The sequence below is a fragment of the Felis catus genome, chromosome C2, assembly GCF_018350175.1.
Source record: "Felis catus isolate Fca126 chromosome C2, F.catus_Fca126_mat1.0, whole genome shotgun sequence".
In the NCBI taxonomy this organism is placed as follows: domain Eukaryota; kingdom Metazoa; phylum Chordata; class Mammalia; order Carnivora; family Felidae; genus Felis; species Felis catus.
In genome coordinates, this window is record NC_058376.1 from 60,043,362 (window position 1) to 60,070,766 (window position 27,405).

Consider the following 27,405-nt stretch of genomic DNA (forward strand, 5'->3'; position numbering starts at 1 on the left):
GGCTGAGTTTCACTGCAACCTGATGATACCGCAAGCCAGAACCACCCAGCTGGGATGCTCTTGGATTACTGACTTAGAAAACTGTGGGTTACTATACACATTAGTGATTAGGCTGCTAAATTTTGGGATGATGGGCTATACAACGATAACTGTGACATATGGGGCAAAGATCACCCGTTTCCTGAATAAGCAAAATTCTAATTACAACTTCTAAGACAATGAATATAGTTAAACGACAACATTTTAAATTTGTTTTTGGTATTCAGAAAAAATTTAAGTAATTCCCAAAACTCAATGACTAAACTCCTTCGTAACAAAAAAAATTTTAAATATACATTACCCGTAGTCGATGCACACTACTGATTAGACCATAGCTTAAAAGTGTCAGTTGTTTTTTCAACAACTACATTCAAAACTTCACAACTTAAGTAAGACCTCTCCTTGGATCTTTTTCTCTCGAGACGGAACTGCAGAAAGTCAGCAGTATTTCTAGCAAGTTCCAAAAGGTCTGAATTAGGAGGCCTTGATTGCCCTTGGCCTATTTTAATGTTTTAAGTTAGATCTTAAAGATATGTGAAAGTAAATAAAAGAGTATGGCCAAAAGTAAACAATGACTAGTAAAACTGCTGATCTCAGTATTCAACACAGTGCAGGGTTTTCTTTGACATTTATCAGACATCACAGATTACTACCAGAACATCACATAAGTTTATTTCAGATGTAACAGCAATGTTAAAATCAACAAGTTTAATTTTTAACTGCACCAAGTAAACTTAGCCATTTAAGTATTTTTAAAGTTATTCCCTCCAAAAAACTGAGGGAGCTTTTCTTTTCCACCCACAAACCAGTTTCCCAATAGTTCTATTTTTGGAGGACTTTCAATTGATGAATAAGTTGCTTTGGGGATATTTTAGAACTTCTTTCCCCAAATTAAAACTAATCTGGACAAATTATATATTGCATAGATTTCTCTGCAGATTCTTTTCTTTAGAACCCAAATGCAATAACAAAACAGGATAATTTTTACCTATTTGCCCCACAGTAAAAACTATCTGTCCAAAAAAATATGGATATATTCTCTGATCTTCCAGTTAATAGGATTGTTTTACCTCAACAATTTTTACGTTCCAAAATAACCAACTCAACATGGGACGTTACTTGAGTCTTTACCGACTCACAGGCGTATGAACTAGTGCCCAGCTCCTACGGCTTCTACATCCTCCTCTTCCTTAAATGGATGGAATTACTTAATACAAGTTTGATGTAGGACAATTAACCCTTTTCAAACATTTACAATTTAAAGTCATTATCTAGTGTGGAAAAAGAAAGTATAATGATAAGAAGCCTACATACTCAATTCAAAATGTAATTTTTTTTCCCTCCTTAAATAACATGTACTTAATTGTCATGAGGCAGCTATTCAGTTTTCAACAACCACATTTAGGGATACATTCATTGGACTGATTAGATAGTCCAGGTGAAATGGTTATAGAAATAGAGGCAGTGTCATCTCAGAAAACTCATTTATATATCAAAATCTATTTTGATATCTGGAAGTTTACAAAAAGGCTGAATTCTTCAAACTAAGTATGCCTTCTGTAACTCAAGCACTCTTCTGTTGGCAAGAGCAAGCTGAAGCTTATCCATGAAGGTAAAGGTGCTTAATGCTCTTTTTTTTCTAAACTTGTATTTGGACTGCTTAAGAAATTGATACCCAAGAAACCAGCATGGTCTTTCTACATTTTTACTATCTTAAGATTAGAATCTTATAAACTCATTCAGCTATCTTCCTTTTCTATATTACTCTTGGCACTCAATTAAGACCATTGAAGTCTACTATACTTTGTACTTTCACATTCTCAAATAAGAACTTAAGATTACAAACTGTGCATAAACACTGTGTAAAATAATTTTGTCATTTAATATATTTGGAGAGATGAGACTTATATTATCAGAATTTACATGAGGATAAATATTACGAATCAAACTTTCTTTTAAAGACAAATGACAAGAAAATTCAAGCCCTGTGCATTGTTTTAAAGTCTAATGAGAACATTTCATGGGCCACCAGTATTGGCAATCTAGAGAATTTTAAATATTGGATACGGGACAATGGAGGAAAACATGAAAACTTCAGATGTCTCCTATCTTACAAAAGTTATCAACCCATCCAAGCCACTCCCTATGTGCCAGAAAATGATCTGGCATAAACCAGTCACGTCAGTAGAGGAGGTCACAGTGAAATCTGTGTTATTAACACTTCTAAACTTCTACTTTTCCAAGAATAGAAGCAATTTATTTAACAATTCCCCCTCCCCCAAATCCTTAAACTCATTATCATAGGCACAGAAAATAAGCAAATCTGGGATGTTCTCCAACAGATAAGCAATAGCACAGCTATGTTATTCTCAAAAATACTGTCTAGATACTCTCTCCTATATAATCAAATGCTCAGTGGCCATACTTTTAAGTCCGCATTAGCTGACATTAAATGCATTTATCGTGCCACAAATCCATCTAAGCTTCCTTTTAGGTGTTTTTTAATATGTCCAAGATACCTGCTTCAGATTTATTTAGGGGTATTGACCTATAAGGACATCAACTCCCATTTTTAAGGTTAGACTAACTATTGTGGGTGTACTGAAGAAAAAGGACAGGAAATAAAAGTAAATCACAACAAACCTCTTTAGGTCAGTTAAAGGCCATATCTCTAGCTGGGATATTAAAAAAAATTAATCTCACCAGCCCACACTCTAAAAGTTAATGCCACTAATAACAATCAACAGCAGGAAAAATAAACCTGCCAACAACCAGCCCACTCATGTAACTCAAATACGGAGACCAAAGTAAAACACTACCTACCCAAACTGTCCCACCCACCCTCAGCAAGGAAGAAAGAAATAACTGCTTAAAAAACAAAATAAGCTTAGTATTTCTTACAAGGATAACAATGGTCCAACTCCTGAGATAACACTCAGAAGGACAAAAGGTGGAGTGAAGGCAATGTCTAGGGATTAGCATCCCACAGTCTTGAAAACCCAAAGTACCACAAACACACTAAACTTGTCTTTGAATTAGAGAACAAGATATTGCTGCTGTTTCTTTTTGTCTTTTGATATATACAACATTTCGTAGGCTCTGCCCTTCAATGTGAAAGCAGGACATAAAAAAAAAATTGACACTGACACCCAAATTTTTGGGACCATATATATCTTAACTATGAAACCAAACAGATCTATACCTCCTCCTTCCTACAATCAAACCACCTCACAAAAATAAGAAAACTAAAACAATCCAAACATGATTAATTTTGAAAGTCCTTGGAAGTATTAAACCTTTTAGAGGAAAGAAAAAGAAAGAAAGGAGGACAAACAAGAACAAGGTAGGAGGGGGAAAAGAAAGATGGGGTAAAAAAAAAATCAATGGGCCTCTTTTATTTGGCGACAAGCAAGTGCAAGAAAGTTCATTTCTAATTTGTTCAGTTGTCTGTCTTTTGCACATCTGCATTCTGGCCAGAAGGGACTTTGAGGTTTTTCTGCAGCACATGAGCATCTGCGGGCTCTATCCTCTTATAGTAGTTCTTCTTTGTCTCAATAATCTCAAAGCCAAACTTCCTGTAGAAGTCAATTGCAGATTCATTGCTGATCTGGACATGCCTAAGATATAAGAGGGTATCAGAAAAAAAAAAAAAAATTAAGAATTCATCAGCTTTTGCGTATTCTGCAAATAGCTTCATATTGGTTGGAGCTGGAATACTGCAGACATTTGTTAGATTCTCTTCACAATTACTAGTTATCAACAAAGACTGAGTATTCATTTCAGAAAAACTTGGATGACAAATTTATACCTTTAACCTGTTACATCTTCAAGACAGCTGGCTGAATTTAGGAGACTCAGAAATAGGGTTTACTCTTACAACCGAGAAAGGGTAAAGTATCCTAGCTAGCATAACGTTTTTCATTGCAAGGAGAGAAAGGATTCCTGGAATTATAAATGGGTAAATAACCACAGGGATGATCCAATGACCATATTAACACATGCAGAAAAAACATGACAGAAAAATGATATATTATCTCAAATGCCTAAATATAGCCTCTAATAAAAAAATGCTATATTTTAAAAATAAATATGAGCTTTGTCAATTACTCCTCAGAACAGCATGACATAATTTAATCTCTCCCAGTGCCAAGTTAAAATGAGAATAATCTTAACATTGGTATTATCAGATAAATACTCTTTGATTTTGATTATTAAACTCTACTACTAATAAGCATGTCACTGAGAACCTTAAACAAAACCCAGAAAGCAAACAGATGGCACAAGAATAGTATTAATGATACTAATTCTTCAGTTCTGAAGACTTTAGTTTTAATCTTGGTTTCATCCCTGTGACTTCAGAAGCTCCCACCCCAACACAATAAAGCAAAATGAGAAAGTTTTATCTCCGGTTCCTGATCTATTATTGAAACAAAACAAAAACTTCATAATCACTACTTCCATGCTTTTTCCAAAAGGCAATGAAATAAGGAACCAGATTTTAAAGTTTCCAGTAAAGACTTCTATTGCCAATTTATTAAATTCTTTACATAAGAACATTAAATATCATTTAACTTACAGATAGATGTTGTCAAAAGTGCCATCTTTTTCACAGATGTTTAAGACATGATTTAACATTTTCGTTCCTATTAACAAGACAAACAAGTAAGTAATCTTAGAAAAATAATGTTTATATTACACATCTAAATGCCATCTTAATGTTTATTGAATCCTAAAAGAATTTGAGGTAAACACTAGACCACCTGATTTTTGAAAAATTTGTTCTCTCCCTACTATCTACATATGTTAAAAACTGCTAGTAGAAAAGCAACCTTTACATACAAGTCCTTCCAGAGAAAAGGAAAACAGAAAAAGCAAAAGGGGGACATTGATGACAAATCTATATAGGGCTTCCAGGTGAATTAGGTTAATAAATAAAGTTATTTTCCACCTTATATAATTCAGTAACTCTTTCCCAATACTCTCAAAAGAAATGGTTTCACTCATTGGGTCAGAAACAGTAATGATGTATTTATGCTTCTTTACACACACACACACAAAAACAAATAATTTTACCTATTCCTAGCCTTCGGTATGGTGCCAGACATCCTAGTGTCATGATGTAAAGTCTCTTCTGATTCTGTGAATGATCCACCCTACAGCACACTGCACCTACTGCAATATCATTGAAATATGCTGCCATGGAAAATATAAAAATATTAAGTTCAAAAGACAGAATAACACATTTTATTGAATCTTCCTCCCCTTCTATAAGGGCTAAATTACTGCTATCATAGCATTAAATTTTATCAACTACTCTGAATAGCAAAAGCCTCAAAAATTTTCTACGTCTTTTTACGGATTTAAGCATCTAGAGTAGACATATATGTGAAACATACAGGCACATACTAAATAAGAAAGAAGGTATTTAGCATTTTCTTTTAAAATTCAAATATTTTGTCTTGATTTCTCTGAGATCCTTCTCAAAACCTGGATCACCCCCATTTCCTCACTTGTAAAATAAAGAGATTAAATTAGTTAACTCTGCTCAAATATTAAAAACTAAGGGTCAAGAACACCAACAAAACAAGTGAAGTGAGAAAAGAAAAAACTATTATACCAAGTTTTGCTAGCTCGCCAACCTCCAGCACATCCTTGTAGAACTTGTCATTGTAGCTGACTGGAAAGATGACCTGGTTTAATCTCTTCAACTGTTTGATATTGTGTGGTGTCACATCTCCCAGCTCGATCCGGCTACTGGAACAAACCAAAATGTACTCAATAAAATATAATTAGCTTAATTTGTTAAGATAAACATACTAGTACCAAGTCTTTTTTACATAATTGATAAATCCAACCTTTCATACTGACTTTATATTCCTACAAAGATTACCATTTATAAGATTCTGCCAGCCATTCTATGCAGATTCAATTTGTAGCACTCATATGATTATATAGAGACAAATATGATAAACAATAATTACTCAGAAGGCCAGACTAATAATCTACACAAATGCCAAAATCTTCCTTGTAGTTTACAGTTTTTAGACAACTATTACTGATCCAAAGGACTGATGATACCAAATATTGACAAGGGGGTGGCAAATGGGATTCTTATAGTCTGCTGGTGAAAATGTAAATAGATACAGTATCTCTGGAATACAATCTAGTACTATGTATCAAAAACCTGAAAGGTACATCTTCTTTGTCCAAGTCTATCCTAGAAATTTATTCTGAAAAATAATCCAAATGGACAAAAATTATATACATTGAACTAGGAACCACTACATCAGTTACATGGGGTGGTATTCAAAATCCAGATTCCTAGACCTCACACCCCACAGATTCAGAGGTAGAATCTATGGCAGTGGAACAAAGGAAGGGGGGAGGGGATCTATTTGAAAACTACTTATCAAGAATGCAACGGCAGCATTTCTGAAAAACCATTATGTAATCAAAACAATTGGTTCTGTGGGAAAAGGAATTAAATCTAAAATGATTCAGGCTCAGAGTAAAAAAGTTGTTTTGCCTATAATTCTGTCAACAAAAGGATTTTTTTAATAGCTCAAGTCCATTTCTCCACCATAAGCTAAAGGTTGATCAAATGTGACAAGACAAACCTGAACAGCATCTACGCATATATTTCTTCCTATTACCACTAGCAGTGTCGTTAGTGGAGATGCTTACATGCATTATTGGCCTTCTTAAAAACCACAACAGTAGATGATAAAATCCTTTAAAGAAAAGAAGCTCAAACTGAAATAAAAATGAGTTGAAAAATAAAACAATCTGGGGCGCCTGGGTGGCGCAGTCGGTTAAGCGTCCGACTTCAGCCAGGTCACGATCTCGCGGTCCGTGAGTTCGAGCCCCGCATCGGGCTCTGGGCTGATGGCTCAGGGCCTGGAGCCTGTTTCCGATTCTATGTCTCCCTCTCTCTCTGCCCCTCGCCCATTCATGCTCTGTCTCTCTCTGTCCCAAAAATAAATAAACGTTGAAAAATAAAACAATCTGATGTCAACCAAGCAGCTAGATAATGTGGGTCCTACGCACTGGGTGCTAATTCCAGATCACAATGGCATTAGTCAATAGCAGGGAAGTACAGACAATACACCCTAATTGATCATTTGCATCATATGTACATAGGTTTTGAAAACTGTTGGGAGAAATGACTAAATGAGAATGTTAATCTTCACACTTCTAAAATGACTAAAACAAAACAAAACAAAACAAAACTAAGTGTCCTCAGCAGGGAACTGATTAAATAAAGCATGCATGATATGTTTATCTTATTACCACAAAAACATTGATATACTATTCTGGGGGGGGAGGGAGGGGCACAATCTAAATATATATAACATATAATAAAATAGCTTTTGTTAATATACAGAAAAAGCTTTAAAGCATATACAAAAAATGTGTAGTCAGAATTGTGAGAGGCGCCTGGGTGGCTCACTGGGTAGAGCATTCAACTCTTGATCTTGGGGTTCTAAGTTCAAGACCCATGTTGGGTGTAAAGATTATACTTAAACATACAATCTTTAGGGGCGCCTGGGTGGCGCAGTCGGTTGAGCGTCCGACTTCAGCCAGGTCACGATCTCGCGGTCCGTGGGTTCAAGCCCCGCGTCGGGCTCTGGGCTGATGGCTCGGAGCCTGGAGCCTGTTTCCGATTCTGTGTCTCCCTCTCTCTCTCTGCCCCTCCCCTGTTCATGCTCTGTCTCTCTCTGTCCCAAAAATAAATAGATGTTGAAAAAAAAAAAAAATTAAAAAAAAAAAAAACATACAATCTTTAAAAAAAATTTAATTGTGTATAATTTTAAAAACACTATTCTCTGAAATGTTACAATTCAGATTATCAGAAAGTATGAATAAATTATAGTTCTCAATAACACAAAAACTTTATTACAGACCATTATGCTCATTTGGAACTTTAGCCTTCCTGCCTCAATTATTTCATTTTTATTACTTACTGTGCAGCCACTCTTGCGTATCTTGATATTTTCTTAAGATCTGAGCACACAGTTTCTTAGTGGCCACACAAAATTAAGAGGCCAACACCACAGTAAAAAATAGAGATTTCTCTGTTACACTCTTTTCCAATTTTAGACATATAATTAAATATGGGTAAATGGCCTAAGTATTTTACAACTAAAATGACTTCCCTCTGTGAGGTTCAGGTGTTCTTTAACTAGGTTTTATCTCCCTAAGAACAACTCCCCTCTTCATAAAAGCACACCCTGGCTTTGTCTTCTTTAAGGCTGAAGGAAATAACATTTCACCCTAAGTCCTCTTCTAATTAAAACCTACTTAGGCTCACTTACCACCATCTACCACTCAGGTTTTTTACTGGTAGATAGTGTTATGCTGTAAAGTACAGAACATTAAAATACAGAGATCACATCTTACCTATTCTTTTTTTTTAGAAAAAGGATTCCTCCCATAATTAATACAACTATCACTTTTTTTTTTTTTTGTTAAGAACATTTAAGTTCTACTCTCTTAGCAAGTTTCAATTATACCCACAGTGGTATCAACTATAGTCACCCTGTTATACATTAGATCCTCAGACTTTATTCACCTTATAGCTGAAAGTCTATGCCTTTCTACCAACCTCTTCCTATTCCCCCCACCCTGGCAACCCCTTATCTATTTTGTTTCTATGAGTTTGATTTTTTTGTTGTTAGATTTCACATGTAAGCAATACCATTGTCTGGCTGGCTTATTTCACTTAGCAGAATGCTACTCTTTCACTGAGTATAACACCCCAAATTGAGTATCGCAATCAAAGAGTCAGTCTCCGTATTTTATCCATTGCAATCAAAGAGTCAGTCTCCGTATTTTAAAACAATCACTGAAAAACTACATTATGAAGTCTAATAGTAAACAATAAAGAAAAACGTAACCTAGGAAGCCAACCTCCTAAATTATAGTGAAAGAACACGTGTTTTTCAAAGTTTAAGAATGATTTCTAGGTGGGGCGCCTGGCTGGCTCAGTTGGAAGAGTATGCAACTCTTGATCTTGGAGTTGTGAATTTGAGCCCCACATTGTGTGCAGAGATTAAAATAAATACATACATACGCATATAATAAACACTTAAAAGAAAAAAAAAGAATGATTTCTAGGTAATCACCACACTTCAAGCATCTTTATAATTTTTAAAATAACAACCAGGTATTTCTTGACTTCATACAAAAGGAAAAGGTGGTTAAGGTACAATGTGCTAGAATTAAACCAAATAAAAGTTAACTACTAAAAAAGTTTCCAGCAGAGTAGGCAGAAAAAGCTTAAATATAGAACACTGTATTAAATCATTAGGGAACACCAGCTTAATCTTTCCCTGTCTAATCAAGTAAATAAATAAATAGCATGTCTTGATTAAAAAAAAAAATGTCCATCACCATAGTAATTACTCAGGAAGTGAAAATCCCGTAAGACTACTAGAAATAAGTTTGATGTATATAGTCTCCCTATATTTTTCTGTGTGTGTGTGTGTGTGTGTGTGTGTGTGTGTGTGTACACACTTCAAAACAGAATTGGTATACTATGAATATCGTTTGGTGGCTGTTTAAGCATCTATTAAATATAACGTTGTCAGCAAAATTCACCTTCAAATACAGTTTAACTTTCATGAACATGATATGTCTGATTGAAATGTAATATTTCTGTAATCTTGACCACTCAGCTCTGAATTATTTTAAGATGTGGATATTCTAAATATATCAAGAGTAATAGCAATTTATAATTTAGCAAAGAACGTGTATCAAAAGCATACAGTGCTATGCAGAAATGTTAAGAAAATGAGAACATGACTGCACACAATAAGATTTAGAAGCGAAAAGAACTTCTAAAGTAAGTCAAAAGGAATTCCAAAGTCTCTATTAGAAAATTAAACAGAGGTTTCATGAATTCTGTGAATTTGAAATTTTCTAAAGTTTTAATGAACATAATAGTTGCCTATTCAAAGCATAAGCCGGGTCTATTTCAATAAATATTTGAACACCTATGTGCTAAAACCTGGAATGCAAAGGAGTTTATACCTAGTAGGAAATACAGGTATATGTATATATTGATCACACATATATTAACACACATTACATATATACATACATTACACATATATACATAATTATGTATATATATATGAAACACAATATCTTAGTAATAGCACTTGCACACAGTACAAAAGTAATACTAGAATAAAAGTGATCCTGGAAACAGATGTGAAGGGTGACTTAAGAGTTTGTTCTGTAGGAGGGTAAGAAATGAATTCTAAGGAGAGCACAGAACATGAACAAAATAGCAACGATGTATTCTCCAAACTACAGGCAGTCTGATTTGGTAAAACAAAGCTTACTGTGAGTACTCTGTGACAGTCTTCCTCACCAATGCATTGCCTGCAGAGGTGGCAGCCATCTCCTACTTGGCATCATGGCCACCCGTAGACCTCTGGTGAAGCCCAAGACGCTTACAAAGTGGACCAAGAAGTTCATCCAGCGCCAGTCAGCTGATGTGTCAAAATTAAGCGCAACTGGCAGAAACTCAGAAGCACTGACAATAGGGTGCAAGGGCCAGATGCTGCTGCCCAACGCTGCTTATGGGAGCAGTAAGAAAACAGAGCACATGCTGCCTAGTAGCTTCTGGAAGCTCCTAGGTCACAATGTCAAGGAGCTTGAAGGGCAACAAATCTTGTTGATGGGCAACAAATCTTAATTGTGCAGAGACTGCTTACAATGTCTCCCCCAAGAGCCACAAAGCCATTGGGGAAAGAGTAGCCAGCTGGCCATCAGAGCCACCAATCCCAAAGCCAAGCTGTGCAGCAACGAAAATGAATAGATAGCTTATGTGCATGTCGCATTTGTGTTAATAAAACCATAAAATTACAAAAAAAACGGGGGGGGGGGACGCCTGGGTGGATCAGTCAGTTAAGTCTGACTTTTGATTTCAGCTCAGGTTATCATCTCCAGGTTTGTGAGACTGAGCCCTGTGCCAGGCTCTGCCCTGATAGCATGGAGCCTGCTTGGGATTCCCTCTCCCTCTCTCTCTGCCCCTCTTACAGTCACGCTCGCTCTCTCTCTCAAAATAAATAAATAAAGTTAAAAAAAAAAGTGTGCTTTGTGTAAATGTGGAAGCTGGGATTGGAGAGGAAGGAGAATCAATTTTATGAGGAGCTTGCACATCAAGATGGTACTTGCCGGTCTTCTCTATCTACACTTATTCTCTAGGTTGACAATATCATAATCTTATGGCTTTAATGCTGCCATCTTCCAAATCTCTCTCTGGCTTAAAGGTCACTCCTGAACTCCAAAGCATCTGTAGTAGACACCTCAAATTAAACCTATCCAAAACGAGATCTCTGATCTTCCCAACATCTGTGTCACCTGCAGCTTTCTATGTCGATAGCCTCTTTATCCTTAGCTGCAGGTTACTACTCTCTTACCTCCTTTAAATCTTTATTTAAATGATACCCCCAAGAAAGCTTATTCTGACAAACCTGTTTTTATTTCTTTATATTCCTGATAGGCTTTCTTATCAATCAGGATTATGTTTAGCCTTGAACAAAATTTCAAAGTGTTCCTTCTTACTCTTCAGTTCTGTCAATGTTTGCTTCATGTATTTTCAAGTTATATTACTAAGGGCATAAATTTGGGACTGTTATGAGTTGATGAACTGCTGTAATATTCCCTGTCTTAAAGTCTACCCTGTTCATCATTACAGACATACTGCTTTCTTCTAATCAATGCTGCATCATGTATCTTTACCATCTTTTACTCTCAACCTCTCTTTATCCTTATATTTAAAGTTTCTTTTGTGAACAGCATATACTATAGAGTTTCATTCCTCTAATTTGACAACTGGAGTATATTTTTTTACATAATTCTTCAAATATTATGCAATGTACATGTATTACTTTTACTTATTAAAATAGCATGAAAGAAAAAAGAGAAAATGTCATCACATTGAGTCATGCTAATCCTCACTGTATCGTTCCAATTTTAGTATATGCGCTGCCGAAGCAAGCATTTGACACCTGAAGTATTTGGTCTGTCCAGACTTAATATAATTATTGATGTAGTCTATTCCAATCCACCAGCTTGCAAATTTTCTGTATGTAACAACTCTTAGTTGTTCTTCATTTTTCAAGCCTTTTGGGAGGGATCAACTTTCATTCTCAGCTTTTAAAAAGTATTATGGGCCCCTGGGGTGGCTCAGTCAGTTAAGTGTCTGTCTGACTCTTGATTTTGGCTCAGGTCATGACCTTCTGTCAGATGAGCCATGTGTTGGGCTCGATGCACAGCCTGCTTGGGATTCTCTTTCCCTCTCTCTGCTTAACCACGCCCCCCCAAATAAACTTAATAACATGTCTTAAAGTTTACATAAAATTAAATCCGCTTTTTTCCTGTATAGTTTTACTTTTTACAACATGTATAATGATAGTTTTCAAGATATAGATACATCACCCCCAAAATCTCTCATGACCCTCTGTAGTTCAATTTTACCACCAGTCCTAGGCAACCATTAATGTTTTCTGTTCCCCATATCTTTGCCTTTTCAAGAATGTCACTTAAATGGAATTACATAATACATAGCCATTTGCTTGATTTCATTCATTTAACATAATGCTTTTGACATTTACCACACTGTTTTATCAACAGTTCATTCCTTGTTATTGCTAAATAATATTCCACAGTATGGATATACTATGGTTTATCCTTGTGTTGAAAGGCATTTAGGTTTAGAGTTATTGGTGATTATGAATAAAGTTGTTATACACATTTCTCTATGGTTCTTGTGTGAACATAAATTTTTAATTGCTTCTGAATAAATACCAAAGAGAGGTAACACTGGATTATAAATGTATCAGAGTCCCAGTTGTTCTGCATCTAGAATTTTTATGCATCTGCATAAAAATTTACACTACTCTAATGGGTGTGTAGTGACATTTCATTGTGGTTTTAATTTGCATGTCTCTAAGTAACAAATGATGTAGAGCATTATTTCATGTATTTCTTTGCCATTGGCAGAACTTCTTCAGTAAAGGAGCTGTTCAAATCTTTTGCCCATTAAAAAAAAGTAGATTTCAAGTGTATTATGGACACATGTCCTTTGTAAGCTAGTATACTGCAAATAATCAGAAGCCCCTTCCTACCTTTTACATCTTACTTTTTTTTAATGTTTTATTTATTTTTGAGAGAGAGACAGAGTTCAAGTGGGGGATGGGCAGAGAAAGAGGGAGACACAGAATCTGAAGCAGGCTCCAGGCTTCATGCTGTCAGCACAGAGCACAATGCAGGAATCAAACTCACGAACCGTAAGATCACGACCCAGGCCCAAGTTGGACACTAATTAACTGACTGAGCCACCCAGGTGCCCGTATTTTTCTCTTAAATAGCCTTGAGGTATAATTTATAAACCATAAAATTCATGGTTTTTTTCCCCCCCTTAAAGCTTACTGAGAGAGACAGAGAGAAAGAGAGAGAGAGAGAGAGAGAGAGAGAGAGAGAGAGAGAGAGAGCGAGCGCGCGCGCATGGTGAATCAGGGGAGGGGCAGAGAGAGAGAGAGGGAGAGAGAGAATCCCAAGCAGGTGCCATGCTGTCAGTGTGGAGCCCAGTGCAGGGTTCAAACTCACAAACCCTGAGATCATGACCTGAGCCAAAACCAAGAGTTAGATATTTAACCAACTGAGCCACCCAGGCACCCCTGAAATTCGTATTTTAAGCGCACAATTCAATGATTTTTAGACTATTTACAGACATGTGCAACCATAACCTCAATTCAGCTTTAGAACATTCACATCACACCCCCCAAATCCCTTGTGCAAATCTGAAGCAAATGTCCTTTCCTACCCAAAGTCAGTCACTAAATCTACTTTCTTTCTATAGATTTGTTTTTCCTGGACATTTCATATAAATGGAACCATACAATAAACATGATCTTTTGCACTGCACTTCTTTCATGTAGTGTGTTTCTGAGGTTCATCCATGACGCAATGTGTCAGCAGTTGAACAATATTCCATTGTATGAATATACCACATTTTGCTTATGCATTCACCACTTGATGGCCATTTTAATAATATTTACTTCATGGGCCATTATAAATTACACTGTTATGAATATTGCATACAAGTCTGTGTGTGGACATAAATTTACTTTCTCTCTGGAGATACCTAGAAATGAGATTGCTGGGTTGTATGGCAAATATGCTTAACTTTTTAAAGAAACCGCCTTTGGTAGGTAGAATAACAACCTCCAAAGTATGTCCGTGTTCCAATCCTAGCAATCTTGACTATGTTATTTTACATGGAAAACACACTTTGCAGATGTGACTAATACCTTGAGATGGGAAGATTAACCAGGACTACCTGGGTGGGCCCAAAATGTAATCACAGAGGTCCTTAAAAGTATTAAACAACAGAAGCAAAAGCAAGAGATTTCAAGATGCTACACTGCTGGCTTTGAAGATGAAGGGCCACAAAACAAGGAATGCAGGTGGCCTACAGAAGCTGAAAAGGCAAGAAAATGGAGTCTCCTCTAGAACTTCTGTAAGAAACACAATGTTGTAATAATTTCCTAAAGCCACCTTGACAAATTACCACTCGATAGCTTAAAACAGAAATTTATTCTATGGAAGTTACAGAATCTGGAAATCCAAAATCAGGCCAGCAGGGCCATGCTCTCTGGATTTGGACTGGATAGAATTCCTTGCCTCTGCAAGCTCCTGGTGGCCTCAGATGTTTCCTGGCTTGTGGCAGTAACAACTAATGCGTTTCTCCATCTTCACATGGTGCTCTGTGCGTGTGTGCCCCGCCTCCTCTTCCTTTAAGGACAATGGCCATCAGATTTAGGGCCTAACCTAATCAAGTATGACCATCTTAATTACATCTGCAAAAACCCTATTTCTAAATAAGGTCATGTGCCAAGGTTCCAAATAAACATGAATGGGGGCAGGGGTACTATTTAAAATCACCATTCATACTACTACCTTGACTTTAGCTCAGTAAAACCCATTTCAGACTTTTCACCTCAAGAACAAGGTAACAGATTTGTGGGGTTTTTTTTAATTTTTTAATTTTTATTTTTCAGACAGAGAGAAAGTGGGAGGGGGCAGAGAGAGAGAGGGAGACACAGAACCTGAGGCAGGCTCCAGGCTCTGAGCTGCCAGCACAGAGCCTGACACGGGGCTCGAACTCACAAGCCACGAAATCATGACCTAAGCTAAAGTCAGATGCTCAACCGACTGAGTCACCGAGGCGCCCCCAGATTTGCGTTTTTAAGCCAATAAGTTTGTAGTAATTTGTTATGGTAATAATGGAAAACACCGCTAAACTGTTTTCTGAAGTGGCTGCACCATTTGCATTCCTACCAATAACAGTTTCTCCACATCCTCACCAACACTTTTTATTGTCTCTTTATAGCCATTTTACTAGTGTGAAGTGATAATCTCATTAGATTTGCATTTCTCTAATGATTAATACTGTAGAACATCCTTCTTTATGGTTATTAGCCATTTGTACATCTTCTTTGTTGAAACGTCTATTTAAGTATTTGTCCCCGGTCTAGGCCTGAGAATAAACCTACAATTTTAACATTAATTAATAAAAGAATTCCCATTTTTATACTGGATTACTTATTGAGTTGTAAGAGTTCTTTATATCATATATATATATTTATTTATTTATATTTATATTTATATATTTTGGGGACAAGCCCTTTATCAGATATATAATTTGCAACTATTTTTGCCCAATTTTTGGCTTGCCTTTTCATTCTAACAGTGTACCATACTAGTGTAAACTGTTACTTATAGGGGGAACTGGAAATTCTCAGTATCATCTTCATAAATGTAAAGCTAAAAACTATTCTAAAGTAACTTTGTTTTTTAAAAAAGAAGAAGGAACTGTCACATTAAGAGATGATAAAGGGATGCCTGGGTGGCTCAATCAGTTAAGCATCTGACTTTGGCTCAGGTCATGATCTTGTGGTCCTTGAATTCGAGCCCTACATCAAGCTCTGTGCTGACAGCTCAGAGCCTGGAGTCTGCTTTGGATTCTTTGTTGCCGTGTCTCTCTGTACCTCCCCCACTCACATTCTGTCTCTCTCTCACTCTCTCAAAAATAAACACTAAAAATTAAAAAAAAAAAAGATTATGAGATATTTCAGCCAATGAAAACGTGTGGACCTTTTTGGATTTTGATTTGAAAAAGACATTTACAAGACAAATGAGAAAAAGCAAATACAGATTGGGTGTCAGATCTTAAGATGATATTAGATGTAACAATATTAGAATTACTTTTTGTAAAAAGTCCTTCCATGATAAAGATTCATACAGTAGTATTTACAGATAGAATGGGATAGTATGTCAAGAATTTCCTTTGAAGTACTCCAGCGAAAAAGGGAAACTACTAATAAAAGATGAAAGAACATGAGAATTAATATTATTCACTGGAATTGAATGCATTGAGGGCTCAATGCACTATTTACTTTTGAAGATGTTTGAAAATTTCCGTAACAAAAAATAAAACAAACATACGTTACTTATTATATAAGGAACGACAAGCTGTAATATTTTGTATTTATGTTGTTTTGTAGCCAACTCTGTCCAAGAAAGAACAAACACTAATTTTGATACTAAAACTCATAGCAGAAAGCATCTGATGCTTTATTCTCTACTATTTGAAAAACAGTAAAAGGCAAGAATTTCAAACCTTTAACAACCACAACCCCTCAACTGCCAGCTGTCCCAAGCCTCCAGTGCAGAAAAGCTGAATGAGAGCTGGATGAAAATGAGCCTTCCATTCTGATATAGGCTTCCTCTTATAAATTTGTAAGTCTCAGGATAGTCTGTTATACAGTCTTTACTTTTGGTGTAAATGGCCTACATGTTCTGACATTATTTTTTCCCCATTAAAACTACTATCAAACATTGTTTTGGTAAGATCTATCATTTGAAAAATTATTTACAAAATGTAGTTAAAAAAAATTTTTTAATATTTTTTTTGGGGGGGGGAGGGGCAGAGAGAGGGAGACACAAAATCTGAAGCAGGCTCCAGGCTCCATCTGAGCAGCACAGAGTACAATGCGGGGCTCTAACTCATGAACCGTGAGATCTTGACCTGAGCCGAAGTCCAGCGCTTAATCAACTGAGCTACCCAGGCGCCCCTATATAATGTAGTTTAAATGCTACCTAATGTGATTAGAAGCAATGTTGATATTAGGTAGATAAAAACAGATACTAGAGGGAATGCATCCAGAGTTTTTCCATTAATTTAACTCATAAGGAAAAATCCCCTTTTGTAACACATCACTTTGAGAGTTATTTCCTGGAATAAAAATACTGCATAATATACATCCTCTGATTATGTGAACATATCACATTACCAAGAATATCATAGTGAGGGGCACCTAGGTGGCTCACTCGGTTAAGCGTCTGCCTCTCAATTTTGGCTCAGGCCATGATCTCATGGTTCATGAGACAGAGCCCTGTATGGGCTCTGCACTAACAGCAAGGAACCTGCTTCGGATTCTCTCTCTCCCTTCCTCAAAAAAAGTATCATAGTGAATTAGAACATTTAAAACCACAACTACTAAAAAAAAATACTTGAACTTTAGGGGTAAACGAACAGGAGCCCATGAAGAAGTCTGAGAAACAATTTTCAAGAGAGGAGGGATAAGGTCTGGAGAAGTAGTGCCACAAAAGCCAAGAACGGATTCCAAACCTGGCTATACACCAGAATCACCTTGCCAGTTAAAAACTCAGATTTCCACATCTCACCGTGGAATCTTTAATGATTAAAGCTTCTTATATCAACCACACAAATTTAATACCCACCTAAGTTAATAAACTTCCCACTGCACTGCATATGTGTAAATTTCCATATCCAAGTATTCCAGTGAGGGAAAAAGAGGCTAACGATGGTCACAGAGAAGTGGATTTCACATAACATATGGAATCATTTTCCTTATGTAAGTTTAACAGTGTATTACACTATAGCTAGTATTGAGAGCTAGTCTCAAATTCAAATCAGCCTGACTCTTGAAAAATGGTTTTTAATCACTACACTGTTTACTTACTTCGGGTAAGATTTCAATGTAATTTAACAACACAAACTATCTTAATTTATCAGTTTAGGACCTCTATTCTGTAGATAAGCCTCAAATTCCTGGACTAAAAGTCAAATCTGCTACATCTAGTAGACTCAACAGTTTGTTTTTAAAGTTGGTTGCTAATATTTAAATCAAAAGCTTTTACATAAAGCCTACATTTCTGGCCCTTTTTTTTTTTTTTTTTTTTTTTTTACTCATTTACCTTATCTGCCTGTTCCTGGGTTCCTGTTGGCACTAGTTTACAACCCTAACTGTAAAAAACTGAATATAGTAGTAACTAAACAAACTGAATTATTCTTTTGGCTCAAGTAAATTCATGTGACACATTATTTTTTTGTTTTTCAAATCCATAACAAACCCCAGTGTTTCTTCATACCAAAGATTTTAGAATAAGATCTAAAAGGGGGAGGAGGATGGTGAATGATATAGCAAAAGTGCCCTTGTATATCAAGTCCTTAGATTTGGAACACAGCTACTGGCCTCCTACTTTATACAGCTTGTTAGTTATTTGTATCAGCACCAGAAAATGAATCTGTTACTCTGTCAAATCTCATACCATCTTTGCACTTAAAATATGATAGCAGAAAACGTTTTTTTTTTTTCATTTATTTTGAGAGAGAGAGAGTGCACACACACAAGCAGGAGAGAGTCAGAGAGAGGGAGATAGTGAATCCGAAGCAGGCTCTGCACTGTCAGTGTAGAGCCTGATATAAGGCTTGAACTCACGAACCAGGAGATCATGACCTGAATGGAAATTCAAATGCTTAACTAGGTGCCCCTGTGGTAGCAGCAAAACTTTACCTGTGGCTTAAAACAAACACTGTGTCACAATGAGATAATGCATATTAAGTATTTGGCACAGCAACATCAGATAATAAGCACTCAAATGTTTTTAAGCTATTAAAAGTAATGTCAATTATGCCCATAATTATAAAAACAAAATTTAGTGGCAATATTCTGAAGGGCCACAAGATGGAGATATGACTACACAAAAGTAGGCCTTTCTCTATAAAGTCTGACTTTTTAAGTTACATTGAAGAGAAAATGAACTGTATAAAGCTTAAAGCCTAACCATTTATATTTTAAATGAGTACTGAGTACACCTCAGCACAAAATTTTAACTGCTTGGTCATTTCTTGTGCAGAGTGTTTGATCTGGAAGGGAATTTGGAAGCCACTGAGTCCATTCCCCTTCATTTCACAGATGATGGGACTGAAGCCCAGAGACAGATGTACCTGTACATTATACAGCCAATTATCAACAAAGCCAGAACAGGCCTATGTCTACACATTACCATTATAGTGCAAGATCAGCCACCCATGACTCCCCTCAAAGGAGTCCTTTCTACTCCTCAAGGTTGAGAGAAATACCAAACCTGAAACACTTATCTAAGGTATACTAATGATAAAAGGGATTTGCATAAAACTTGGGCTTAGAGTAAGTAATTGCCTTAGCTAGCATTAATCTGGTTCTACACTCAAATAAATTACATAAAAGATAAATTCCTTTAACTTACAAGTCCACTGAGCATTTATCAAAGCACAGCTTAAATACTAATTGTTCAAGAAGTCTTAACCTGTCATGCCGCTGAGATTTCCATCTATATTATACTGTTATATAGATTTTCATCTATATTATACTGTTTGTACCCTTCCTAGGGACAGTACCTCTGTACCATTCTAAGCACTTATTTTTATACCTTACCTCTTCTACTGAACTATAGGACTTAGGGTAGGACCTCAAATATTTCAAGGAATTGATGAATTACTCCCAGTAAGTCCAAGAACCTCTAGGCCTTTAATTTAACTGATGGGCTTTCTCTCATCTAGATTTTAGAGCAGTTTCTCAATCTTAGTACTACTGATATTCTCTCTGGGCTGGATAATTCTTGGTTGTGAGGGGCTCTGTGGTGGAGCACTGTACGATATTCAGCATCATCTCTAGCCTCTACCCACTAACCGTTCCACCCCATTATGACAACCCAAAATGTCTCCAGACATTACCAGATACGCAGGGGGGAAGGTGTGACCCTCCTTGAGACTTACTACTCGAGAGGTTTTACAAGTATCAAAAAAGTGGTGGTGAGTGGATTAGCTCTGCAAGCTGTATGAGTGCAAGAATCAAGTGTGCAAAAATCTCAGCAATTATTTGCTGGGATACTAGAAGTGTTAAACACACATCAGATATAACCTACTTAAATAACCTGAAATGAAATGACTTAAATAACCTGAAAATAACCAAATTATCCTTTGAAAAAATGTTCTGTGATCATCCATCCATACATTCAATTAAGAGAACTCCTTCCCAGCTATGGCTTTTCCCTTACTACCTCCTAAATGTTTTTACTTCCAAATCTCTGAATCCAAACACATATTCCCAACTGCTTACTAGTTATCTCTACAGGAATCTCAAATTCAACGCATTGAAAACTGAACTCATCATCCTCTATAGGAAATTGGAACACGTATCTCTATTCTCTATTTTTAGGAATAGTCCCATCACCTATCCAATATAAAAAACTTAGTTTTAGATGTACTCTTACATCCCATTTTAATCCCTGTTAATTCTGCTCCCCAAATATCTTCATAACCTATTTTTACCTATACCCCTTCTCTAAGCAGTATGCTTCAGAGCATCATTTCAACACAAATTCTAATGGCTTAATTAAGGGAAATAAGACTAGAACGGAGACAAAGCCATCACAACACACTCAGAATAATCTTTTGAAATACAAATATGATCACTTTATTTCTAATGCTTAATATCTTTTAAGAGCTGCATATAATCTGCCAAATGAAATTTGAATAGCACTGCAAATAAAGTCATCACCTACGTATGGCCACTGGCCTCACCCTCCCTCTCTCCCACCAGTTTTTGGCCACATAAAGCTACTCAAAAATTTCAGAACTCACTGAGCTTCCTTGCCTTCTTGATTCACCTCTGTAATGGTTTTTTCATTAGTAAACTAAAGATACTATACCTATAAATATATTAGTAGACTATGGGTGCTATCTTAGAGCTATTGTGGGATTGAGAATCTATGGTCTGGTATTAGGTACCTATTGGAAAAAAAAAAGTAAAAGTGCCATGAGGGGGAGGGATGGGAGAGCAGGTCTCAAAAGGCAGACACAAGAGCAAAATGAAGAAAGCGACTTAAAAGAGAACAGTTCAAATATGCCCCATGATTCCAAACTTTTGTTTCTTGGTATCACAGAAAAGTTACAGCTGATAAGAAACCAGGGATGGCAAACGAGTGACACACATGCCATAGCAGTCATGGTAGATATTAATAGTCAATGATATCACTTTTTTTTTTGGCAATCTGAAAATTCATCAAAGCTATCAGCAGATTAAATACTGATAAAATATTATCAACAGACTAGAAAGGGCACATGAATTTCAACCTTTAGTTGTTCCTGTTCAGGTTCAAGCTGTTCTCTTTAAAGACAAAGAAACCAACTCCCAGAGGTAAAAAAAAAACCGACCAGAGACCCTACTGCTAACTATCGTTAATGGCACACTGAACTATAAAACGTGGTTGCTTTTAGTTCAATGTTTTTTGCATTAAAAGTCTCCTTTATGAAAATAAATCATGCTATGAATAACAATCTATACAGATGGGGGGGAATCCAAGTATACATTTAAATATATTTTAGTTTTCTGGAAAGAGAAATAAATGTTTAAAATGCTGCTAAGTACAATTCTCTTTGCTTACACTAGTTTAGCAAGCTCTGTAAAAAATTTCTTCTCATGTTCTAGGTCCTAAACTGGCATCACTGACAATATTCACTAATTTGAATGTCTCAACCCCATTTTCTAAATACTATATTTGATTGTTTTGTAATTTGAAGTCAAAACACAATCAATATCCAAATTGATAAGCTATACAAGTAACAGGTAAGCCGCAAAGATATACAAATGGCCAGTAAAAGTGGGAAATGTCCAACCTAAGTAATCAAATTAACAGTAACAAAAAAGGTGGGGAGAGAAATACCATTTATCATCTAATCGGCAAAGCAAAATTAAGAGTTAAGACTATTATGTGAATATGTCCCCAAATCCAACCTGTAAAGAAATTATTTCTATCATTTTACAAACGTTCAATGTATGCTACTCATCCCAGAAGAAGGTAATTTATACCACTGATGGATGAAACATCTTCCTCCATTTCCTTATTTTCTGCAAGTGCCCCTCCCCTTCCCCATTAGCCCTTGGAGAAGAAAAAGGCACTCACACACCATTGGCAGTATGAACTGCCACTATCTTTCTAGAGGTCAATTGGCAACAAATATCAGAGATTTTAAAATGCCAGCACCTTCTGATCCAAAAAATTCACTTCTAGGGAATTATCCAAAAGAAATAAGAATGTGTATCAAGTAGTTTTATACATAAGCATTTACTGCCATACTATCGAGGACTGAGAAAAGCCTCTGGACTTCAAAAACAAGGGTCTTCTACTAACAGCTTCAGCCATGATAAAGGCAGAATTACAGATCACCCTAGCTCAGGAAAGGCAAATGCATACTTCCAATTTATCCCTTCTCCATCCATAGCAGACAAAGTAAGTGGATTACAATATTTTAATCTAAAACCAAGAGTGACCTCAGAATCCTTCATCAGAGGCATAACCAGTCATACACTATCTGTTGGCCCACAAACTGCACATTTACTATTTAGAAACTCCATCTGAAAATTGGATCCTAAGGAAAAAGATCATGTTTTACACAATTTTTATTTTCAGAGTCTAGTCCAGCACTGTCCAAAATAAATACAATTAGAGTCACAGATGTAATTTAAAAATTTCTAGTACCTACATTAACAAGGCAAAAAGAACAGATGAAATCAATTCAACGTGTAATCAAAATAGAAATTATTAATTTCCCTTTTTTAAAAAATCTTTTTTTATACCAAGTCTTTTAAAAATCCAGTGTGTATTACACCGCACATCTCAATTCAGATGCTAATTTTCCTCTCAAATATTTTATTTATATTTACATTTCACAAAATTTATAGTAGATTCACATATCCACATTGTTCCAAACATACCAAAAAATTGTCCAACAACTTTGAGTATCAGTTTTTAAATTTAAAATTGTAATTAAAATTTAAAATTTAGTTTCTCAGTAACACACGCCACATATCAACTGCTCAACAGCCAAATGTAGCTAGTCACTACTGTATTAGACAGGACTAACATTTTCCCAATAAGTTAGGCAGTGAATGCATATAGAAACTGATGGAAGAGATCAGATCAAGAGAAAGCAGTGTTCGTGATAGGACAATTACATAATTTTGTAGTTATTAAACTGTAATACACACAATTTTCATTTCTATGATGAAAAGGAAGTTTCTATCAGTTGCAACTGGTATTTAATGGTTTCTGTAGGCTGTGCTTAAAAAAAAAAGTATTTAAATAAAGAATTGAGAAGTTTTATCTTTTTAGATGGCACAAAGCTGGAAACCATAGCTAATACCTGGAAGAGAAAATCAGAAGTCAAAAGATTTCCACAGGCCAAAATGGAAAACGTAAGCAAAGTGAAAGTTAATATATATGTTAGTTTGGTCCAGCAAAAGCACTATCTTTGAAAGATAATGCTTTATATGGATAACCTTTAAAAATCTTTTTCAACCCAGAAATTCTTAATTATTCTTCGTGTGTTCAGAATTTTACCAACAACTGTCCATGATTTTGGGGAAAAAAATCACAACACTGATGTCAACACTGCATTAGTCACCAGTGCACACATCTGTATTGGTAACAGATCTACTTTCTAAATTATATAATGATGCTATTTACAAACAGATGCAAACATCTAATCTTATGACTTATGATGTAGTTGTACCTGGTCATTTACCTATTGAAAAAGAAATCTTATAGTTTATTTTCCCTTTATTTCTCCCTTATATTGGTTAGGTCATTTTATTGATTTTCTAAAACAAATCATGGTACAGGTAGGTTATGTTTTATGTGAATTCATCTCAATACAGCAAGGAACATTAAAAAATATTTTAAAATCCAGTATTTCCATCCACATCCCACAAATTATTGGCTTCATAGAAGCTTGGAGTACAAATTGGAGGTTTACAAAGGTTCCTGAATTCTCCTTCAGACTCACTGCCTGTCCCCCAACAAAAATAGCAATACAACCTTAAAAAACCTGTTTTATTGAAGTACAGAATTTGTATGGTAAAGGGCACAAATCTTGTTCACAGTCCAATGATTTTTCAAACATACATATACATCCATGCAATCAATATCCAAGGTAAAGATAGAGAATATTTCTAGCACTTCAGAAAACTCCCTTGTGCTATCAAAGATAATCATTATTCTGAGTTCTTCAACATAGATTCCTTTGACTGCAGAATCTTTGATTTTAATATTTTAATTAGTAAACTACACTGTTCTGTATACTATACTTATATTATTGTCATCTACTTTCCCATCTTTGCATGTATTCACATCTTGTTAAAGACATTTTTATTAGAATTTATACCCCTTTGCTACAATTGAAAGGTAAGTGAATTCAGTTTTACTTTCTATTATACTAATTATATTGCCATCTCTGTCATGGCTGTGACTTCTTGCTTAAGTATCACCTTCCATAGAGAGGAATAATAGATAAAATGGAAACAGTATCTTGTAATATACCTCAAATTTCTAGACCATGCAAATAAATACATGCAGTAATGAAAAACTGGAAATTTATCTACTTTCCTACGGAGGAAAGGCAAATGCATGCCAACACAATGGAATGTCTTCCTGCTACTACCAATAAAAACTAAGTAAAAATATGAAGAAAAATCAAATAGTAACTTTGAAAAGTTTGAAAATGATAGTGAATATAGGCAACAATATAAAACATTTAAATAGTAGATTGAGTTAGAATTAGAAGTTCTTCAAGAGTCAGGACTATAACACTAACCACCTTGTGTATAATGATACAAGTCTTTGAACTCAAGGATCTTAGAATCTTTCAAATAATGCCTATTATCTTCATTTGTTCAGTGCCTTAAATCAAGACTTAGAAGTGAAAAACATTTTAAAGTCCCATCTTACCTGGGAGTTAGTTCATTTGGGAAGTTAAAGGGACTATTCACAGGAATAGTGAAATCATCTTAAAAATTTACCATTACGAGGAATGCAACTTTAAGCTCCCAATCTTAAGTGATAGGAACTAGACTTAAGGACTCTTCATCCTCTAAATTTGGCCAGTTACTCGTTTCTCGGGATTTGTTACCATCATGTTGTTACACATATAAAACACCATTTTAAATAAAGAGCTAATTGCTTCATGAGTGTATTAACTGAAGGAAGACTGTGAATAATATCATTGTTTGACCCCATTTCTATTGCCAAGTTAGGTATCAGAAAGAACATTACACCCTAGCAAGACAGAGTTAGACCAAGGATTTTGGCTCTAAACACCCAGAATAATTTCTTGGAGGCCTTCCTTTATAAATCCATGCAGAGTCTCAACCGTGGGAACTATTCAGCCTCATTTTTAGTACTCTTAACAGAACAAGAGAAGTATTGCTCGCTGATGAGAATACAAAAATGAGTAAGAAACAGAGTCCATACTAAAGGGAAAAAAAAGAAAAATCTCACTAAATTATATTGGATCATATATAAAATAGCCAAACTTCCTAGTTCATGATTCAAATACTACAAATACTTCCCATACCTCAATTAATATCCTGATTGGAACTCTTTAGAATTTGACGTGAAATAGTGCAGGTACTATAAGAATTTCATTATTCCTAAATTTTAGTGCAAACCATACAATTAAGCATTAGAATGGATTTCCAATATTTAAAGCAAATCAGAGCAGGGAATCATATTACAGACCTAAGGCCAAATTAAACTTTCTTGGACCTCTTCGACCCCACACACATATACATACCAAGATAATATTCAGAGCCTTGTTTTAGGCAGCATGAGATTATTTTGAAAGTTGACTTTTATTTCATACTCAAAAGGCTGAACAGTTTGGAAGCTCGAACATAGTTACAATTCTTTGACTAGCTACAATAGAAAAAATCTCAGAAAGCTTTTAAAACTGATAAAAGGAAGGCTTCAAAACGGCTTTGATTTAGGAAATATTCTCAAACACTGTTACGTAATTAATATTTTAACAGTATGTAATTTAATAGTAAGGTGACATCATCCAAATGGGAAGAGTTGAACCAATATAAACCCTAATTTGATCCAAGAGGAAAACTATGAAAGAGTATTAATTTTTCTAATCACCTGAAAAAAGCTTCTGAGGAGTAACCAAGAACCCCCTCACAGCACGGGGGCAATAGTAAACTACTGGAGCAATAGCTCCACCTACTGATCGGCAATACTTCCTTAAACATTTTGGCACCCCAACACTACAGAGCTCACGCTCTCTCCCCCTCCTCCACTCGCTCTGACCCAACCCAAATCCAGTTGAGTCACTAGCTCTTAATACTCATCCCATGCTCTTTATTCCAATTCCTTCTCCCTCCAGAAGGTTCTGTCCAGCTCTCAAGTGTAAATAAGACTGAAAGGTGTCAAAGACCGCAGTTGCTAGCGTTGAGCCTGGGTCTAAAGAGGACAACCAGATCACTCCACTTGGAGTGGCGGGCCGGGGGTGGCTCAGTCGTCCGCTCCCAGGTAGGAGGCCCAAGGAGCCTCACAAGAGCTTTCCCCTGTTGCCCCCCTCGGCTGCTGGTCTCCGTTCAACCCACACTCGTCCTCCGGGCCGAAATCCTGCGTTCCCCGCGTTTTGCCCCTGCTGGCCCTTCAGCCCGCCAAGAGCCCGCGCCGAGCATCCGCCTCCTCCGTTGAGCAGAGAGAATCCCAGAAATCTCCCTCCGCCGGGTCTTCGCCCGGAGTCTCTCCCCTCCTTCGCAGCCCCTCTCCCCCCGCTGGCCGGGCCCTGCCCGGCTGCCCTTCTCACCCTTTCATCTTCCCCGCCTGCTGAGGCCGTTGTTACCGCGGATATCAACGCCGTTGTCGTCGCCGCCCTGAGCTCTCTGCGCCCTCAGTTCGGGCCACTCAACCCCCACAAGCCGGCCTCCCCACCTAGGGCAGGGAGCTGAGCGAATGACGGAGGCCGCGGGAGTCGAGCGCAGCCCTGCGTCTCCGAAGGGGGCGGGAGTGTCTCCCGCCGCCGCGCTGTGCCGCCGCTTCTCCACACGTGCACACCGGGCAATCGACTCCCGCCCGCGGCCGCCGCCAGCCAGACCCGCCGCCGCGCTGTGACCTTTCACCCCGCCCCCTCTGCGCGCCGGCGCGCCGGCC

At 36.6% G+C, this 27,405-nt stretch overlaps 1 protein-coding gene and 1 pseudogene across 2 annotated transcripts; both read right to left on the reverse strand.

The window, feature by feature from the left end:
* Positions 1 to 689: 689 nt before the first annotated feature.
* NAA50 (N-alpha-acetyltransferase 50, NatE catalytic subunit) lies at positions 690 to 27,350 on the reverse strand. 2 transcript variants are annotated; one of them, XM_006936052.5, is made up of 5 exons: positions 27,062 to 27,350; positions 5,657 to 5,790; positions 5,113 to 5,232; positions 4,616 to 4,682; positions 690 to 3,656 (listed from the first exon to the last, which is right to left on the reverse strand). In XM_006936052.5, the coding sequence occupies exons 1-5, from the start codon at positions 27,067 to 27,069 to the stop codon at positions 3,479 to 3,481; spliced, it is 507 nt and encodes a 168-aa protein (XP_006936114.1). In that variant the 5' UTR covers positions 27,070 to 27,350; the 3' UTR covers positions 690 to 3,478. The 2 variants fall into 2 exon arrangements, with proteins under 2 accessions (XP_006936114.1, XP_003991689.1); XM_003991640.6 differs by having other exon boundaries at positions 5,657 to 5,793; positions 27,062 to 27,349.
* On the reverse strand, positions 11,953 to 12,053 carry LOC111556432 (annotated as a pseudogene).
* Positions 27,351 to 27,405: the final 55 nt, after the last annotated feature.

Coding starts and splice junctions, on each gene's coding strand:
- NAA50 (XM_003991640.6), bottom strand. Junction 5,233..5,656: donor TGGCGAGCTAGCAAAACTTG/GTATAATAGTTT, acceptor TTTCCATGGCAG/CATATTTCAATGATATTGCA. Junction 4,683..5,112: donor ATACCGAAGGCTAGGAATAG/GTAAAATTATTT, acceptor TCTTGTTAATAG/GAACGAAAATGTTAAATCAT.